Source organism: Bombus fervidus, chromosome 15, assembly GCF_041682495.2.
Source record: "Bombus fervidus isolate BK054 chromosome 15, iyBomFerv1, whole genome shotgun sequence".
In the NCBI taxonomy this organism is placed as follows: domain Eukaryota; kingdom Metazoa; phylum Arthropoda; class Insecta; order Hymenoptera; family Apidae; genus Bombus; species Bombus fervidus.
The window spans coordinates 6,069,820-6,075,284 of record NC_091531.1 but is presented as its reverse complement, the minus strand read 5'-3'; the positions used below and the strand labels follow the sequence as shown (position 1 = coordinate 6,075,284).

At 36.1% G+C, this 5,465-nt stretch overlaps 1 protein-coding gene across 2 annotated transcripts; it reads right to left on the bottom strand.

The window, feature by feature from the left end:
* Positions 1-732: 732 nt before the first annotated feature.
* LOC139995100 (uncharacterized) lies at positions 733-5,214 on the bottom strand. 2 transcript variants are annotated; one of them, XM_072018267.1, is made up of 7 exons: positions 3,998-5,214; positions 3,017-3,762; positions 2,615-2,911; positions 2,162-2,531; positions 1,745-2,063; positions 1,500-1,672; positions 733-971 (listed from the first exon to the last, which is right to left on the bottom strand). In XM_072018267.1, the coding sequence occupies exons 1-7, from the start codon at positions 4,220-4,222 to the stop codon at positions 930-932; spliced, it is 2,172 nt and encodes a 723-aa protein (XP_071874368.1). In that variant the 5' UTR covers positions 4,223-5,214; the 3' UTR covers positions 733-929. The 2 variants fall into 2 exon arrangements, with proteins under 2 accessions (XP_071874368.1, XP_071874369.1); XM_072018268.1 differs by having other exon boundaries at positions 3,917-4,140.
* Between the last annotated feature and the right edge of the window lie 251 nt (positions 5,215-5,465).

Below are 5,465 nucleotides of genomic sequence, written 5' to 3'. Positions count from 1 at the left end.
CGTGCGCGTGCAACACGCACGCGTACACACGCTTCAAAGCGTGGATGGCTGCGTAGGGTCTGCCCTTCTCTCTCCGGACCCTTTTCAACATGATATCGTGGTATCGATTCGCTGAGATGCCGGCTAGATGTTTCAACGCTTTTGTGTGGAAGCTGCATATTTTTTAGATCGAGCGCGCTGATGGATAGGCTCGATTATAATGGAATTTTGAAACAATCTTTGAAGTTATGATTGATGGCTGATATTGATTTAAAATCTGTTTTATTGTGAGAGTGAATGGAAATTTTATGTATAATGAAATGGGCGATTTCGATTTATTATTGGATTGTTTCAAGATAAGCTATAATTAGTATTGTTGATTTATTGGAGATTACAAAGTTTAGATTAGATTTCAGTTAGGTTATTTAAGTAATGCACTTTTTGTTTTGTTATTCTATCTATTAGAAGTAACAAGTTTTGAGTTTTAGTTTACCTATTTCCTTGGATTTCGTTGGATTTTTCCTTCGATGAGCTTTATTACACAAAATAAAGAATATAAATAAGGTAAAATACTTTGTAGTTAAATAACTTAGTCTAAACTGTTGTGAATCACTTCTAGCGCAAGAATCAAATTCAAATATAATTTCATTGTTAATTTGAAACTTTCTTTGAGTCGGCCCTTGTGCTCCCAATTGTAATTATCCATTAAATTTCATTGGAATCGCTTAACCTAAAATAACAATGAACATAGGATCACTTCCAGGACAAATTTATTTCACAAAACTGGTACAATAATACGTAGCAAAAGTCGACGCACAACCATCACAGAGGAAGTATAATGCACAGTACACAGTACTGCACGGAACAACACCGTTCACTCTGGCACGGTAGAAGAATCACGTTGCACGTGCCTGGTCGGTTCTTGTCATGAGGTTCGTAGAAACGACCGGTCACCTGCTCTTAATCGTTGCTCTCTGTAACTGGCGAATCGTCTGAAACAGGATTATTTCGTTAAAACTTTCGAATGTGGATGTCGTCGACCGAAAAACTTCCTCCGGCAAAGGGGAATCCCGTTTGGTTTGTTTCCTCGTAAGCCATTTCTATTGTCTTTCCATTGTTTCCTACGCGTTTGTACTTCCTACCGGTCGATACTGTCTTTCTTACTATTTTTTGTTGTACTACACAATGGTGCGCCGTGAAAAATTGTTATGCAAACGTGTACTTATTTTAGATTAGGAATGTAATAGTAACTTTGGGAAAATTTGATGAGGAATGACTACTATTCAGTTGTAATTGTAAATAATGTTTATTTAGATTAGAAATTTATCAAGAAAGTTATGTAATTTTCCTTAGACCGATTTCTATTAAAATAATATGGTTTCTGTGAGGACTTAACGCAATGGTATTGTATATTTTAATTTTATTGTGAATAATAGATTTTGTGTAGAGATTACACATACTGATACTTCAGAATTTTTCTCTTTTTTATATAGGGAAAGAAGTATAAATGAAACATATACCCTCTTTGCATCCTCCAGGCTGGCAGGAATATATTTTGAGTTCACTGTTTGTGCTAAACTACTGTAATCCCTGTAAAGAATGTATTGATCCTTCAGGCACTGCTTTATCATCAGTATTCTTTTCTGTAATTCGGCAAGCCCACCTTGGGCTTTAAATATTGAATCCTCCTCATCTGTTATTACGAAAAAAAGATACATGAATTAAGGGAAATAGAGATGAATGAATTAAAAAAAAGATAATCTACCAGGTTTTACAAATGCTGCGATTTTTGGAAATTCAAGCGGTTTGAAGATGGATAATTTAGACGACGTCATGCCTGGACCAAATTCTAATCGCGTGCCTTCCAGCTCCAGCAAGTAATTACGGATGTCCTCGCGTTCCTGTTGCAGCCTGAGTATTGCTGCGTGCTTCCGCAGATTATGCATTTGTCTGCATTCAAATCTCGAGCGCTTCCCCTCTACTTTATTACAATTTGGTGATTTTCGATTCTTTGATGACCTTGAAACTTTCTTACATTTAGTCTTCTTCTGTTTAACTCTTTGATCACAATTAGTCTCCTTGCCCTATAAAGAGTTTTGGCAAAAGATGCACAATTTTTTACATGTTAAAGAAATATTAAAAGTACTAAATTGTTCAAAAATTTGTTCTCTAAGATATTTACCGTCTTAAATTTTTCTAGAGATGAAGCGTCACTGTCATAATCTACAGCATCTACAACTGGAAGCTTCGCTATAGTTCCACAATTTTTACAAGGTCTAGGTTTATTTAGGCTACTTAAAGCTTCTACTGGGGTTTGGACCCTACTTCTCCTAACTATGGCATTAATTGCATCTTTATTCAATTTTCTTAAAGTACAGGTAACATCAGACTGTTTTGGAGTCTCTCTTAGAAGTTTCTCTTCACTGAAATTCGTTTTCGAACTGCCATCTTCTATCTCAATTCCTGACTTTCCAGTTTCTATTCTGTTAATAAATTCTCCTCTGCCGTACTCGGTCGGTAAGGAAGTTTCCTTCGGATCCTTTTCACTTTTTCTAAAACGATACAGGAGATATACACGGTAAAGTAATTTATTCTTCAATTATAGGGGACCGAAAATAATAGAATTGCTTCTTACATGGATGTCATGGACTCTTGACTGTTTTCCTTACGTTCTGTTAATCTTTCGTGTTCAGAAGTCGAGTCAGTTTTCTCCTCTGTGTTTTCATTGGGCAACTTCCGGTACTTTTTTCGACGAACGTGCCTCCGCGTTGGAGTTACTTGTTTAGGTAGCTTCAGAAGATTGATCGGCCCTGCTTCGTCCATGTTCTCCGTTCTCTTCACGTAATTCGATAACTCCTCGTCGAGGCCAATTTCACACTCGCTGGTACTGTGCATTATTTTTGGCGCGATCAACTCCACGATTTCTTTGTCTCTGGGAAATGAACATAATTCTAAATATTATAATGTACCTTCGACTCAAGATATTTTCTAAAACGAAAAATATTTTAAAAAACACAGAAATCTCTACTTTAATAACCTGTCTTCGTCGACCACCGCCTTCTGAACATTCTCTGTCTGCCTGTGTGGAGTAATCTTAATATGTTTCACCCCAGAAATTACAGTATCCTCTACCGAGCTCTTATCCAACTTCTGTTCAACAGAACTGGATGATTCAATAGAACTAGAAGCTTCTTCGAAAGTGTCATCTTCGTATCTAGTCTTCTGTTCTTCTTTGAAGGAAATCTTCTCCATGGAAATGTCGTTGTTCATCGTGTTTGATTGTTCGGAGGTGATTTCGCTTTTTTCTTCGATTAGCCTGATAACTTCTTCTATCGTCGTTTCTTTATTATCGCTATTCGATAACGGGACATTGTCCTCAGCCATCGTCACTTCTGGTTCGTACGATTTTTCATCGCTTTTTTTAGAGGAAGTCTCGTTCACGGATTTAACTGCTTCTGAAATTGTTTCAGAAACATCTGAACGCCTGGAAAATGCTGTAGCGATAGAAGAATTATCATTGTTCCTTGGGGAATTCTGAGATCCTATCGTGGAAATTTTAACCTTATCTTTGGAATTCGTATCCAGGTTTGAGAGACTCTCAGGAAATTCTTTCAACCTTGAATCTTTACTTTCTTCTTCTATTTCAATACTTTCGATTATGGATCTCGTTTTAGGGGATGCCTTTGAAGGCTTATTCAAGGTCACACTGTCACTGATTGAGGATTCATCATCTTTTATATTGTTGAGTGGAATTTTAATCTCCATCTTGGATTTAGAAAATGCCTAAATAAACATTGAATATAATTAAATAAAATTAATTTTCCAATTCGTCAAGAATAAATCATTATTAAAGATTAATTTATAAAAGTATCGATTCCAAAAAAATATAGATGTGATATCAATAATATAAAAAATAACTCTCTTCCCCTATAAATACCTCCTACGTTCAATATCCTAATAAATGACCTTGAAATCTTCCACAAGTTATTTAAAATGATCCAGCAGAACTGGTCAATACCTTGAATCTAAATTCCGTCTCTGCATTAGGTGTTGATAAAGCCGAACTATCTTCTTTGTCATTCAAGGTCTTAGATTTGACTTGCAAACTTCTAGATGAACTTTCCAGAGAACTTTCAGTGCTGACGTTACTCTGAACTCTCGTGCCCTCGTTACGTTTTATATTATACTTCTTGTCTATCTCCTTCAACCTCAACAGAGCAGCTGTTGCCTTCGAGTGCAACATTTTTCCCTTTTTTTAATTTTTTCTGTTTTCTTGCAGGTCCACCGACTTCTCTGGTCTGATTGGACCTTACTGGCTTTACTTGTAGATTTTGTGGCAGTTCGACCAAAGCGAAGTGCGCCTGCTACAAACCGTTACCAAGGAAACAAATCGGTATACAATATGTTCTGAAACCTGATACATCGTCCGGAGCTGTTCCTCCAGGTGATAAGTGGTTGCATCAGCAAGGATCAGAGTCTCTATTCGACCAATTGGTTTATCGTGACACGTGTAAATCGTTAAAACTTCTACATGGACAAATAGAAACATAGAATAAAACGTGAGGGAAGGCCGTGTCTGTTTTATCGACGACTTCATGTTTACTGTGTAAATATGCCGGTCAAGTTTCATTGTCAGACCTACATTTGTTCGCGATTACATAACTTTCTGATCGAGAGTGTGCATGATAAGCTGTTATTCGTTATCTATCTACCGCTGTGTTTTGCAGCTTAATACAGCAAATGTTTAACAATATTATGGAATTCTTTTGAATTAATCATCAATATAAAGCTCTAAAAGAACAATTAACATTGATTAATAGTAATGAAAAGTCCATACATGTAGTAATCTTTATTTAAAATTTTTCGATCTTTAATATAATTATTCATTAATTTCGTTAATTTTGTAATAATTGTAAGAGAAATTTGGCCCATTTTTTAAAAACATCCAGACAGACCTATAAAGAGCCCTATAGTACCACAATGTACCATGTGGAGTTGACTAAATGATTCCTGCATATCACTTTGAGGATGAGCCCACCAGTCCCCAAGAAGTTTGCCCAGACAGACAGCACTCTCGCGAAAGATCTTTTTTGATGACGAGGCCAATTTTCACCTGCCCTTGTAAAACGACGAAATACTTTCCCCAATCAGCTTTTCATTGTCAAGCCTGTAACGCCTTTTTGTCTATAAAGGCTATGTTATATGAATCTCTTACATAATTTTAATCTATACCTATATTCTGGTTTATTAATCATACAAAATCAAAAAACAATCCAATGTTGTATGCATATATTTAAAACAAATGTATCAAAAAAAATTCATTCAAGTCAGTCCTATTTGAATATTGCTGCAAATAATGGCTATCAGCAGGCCGACCAATAAGAACGTTTCACTGAATCATTATCCCATATCCTCTACTATATCGACAATAGATAAAATGAGGTAATCAGTGACGTGAAATTAGTGCGTGCAGCATGACTATAAAC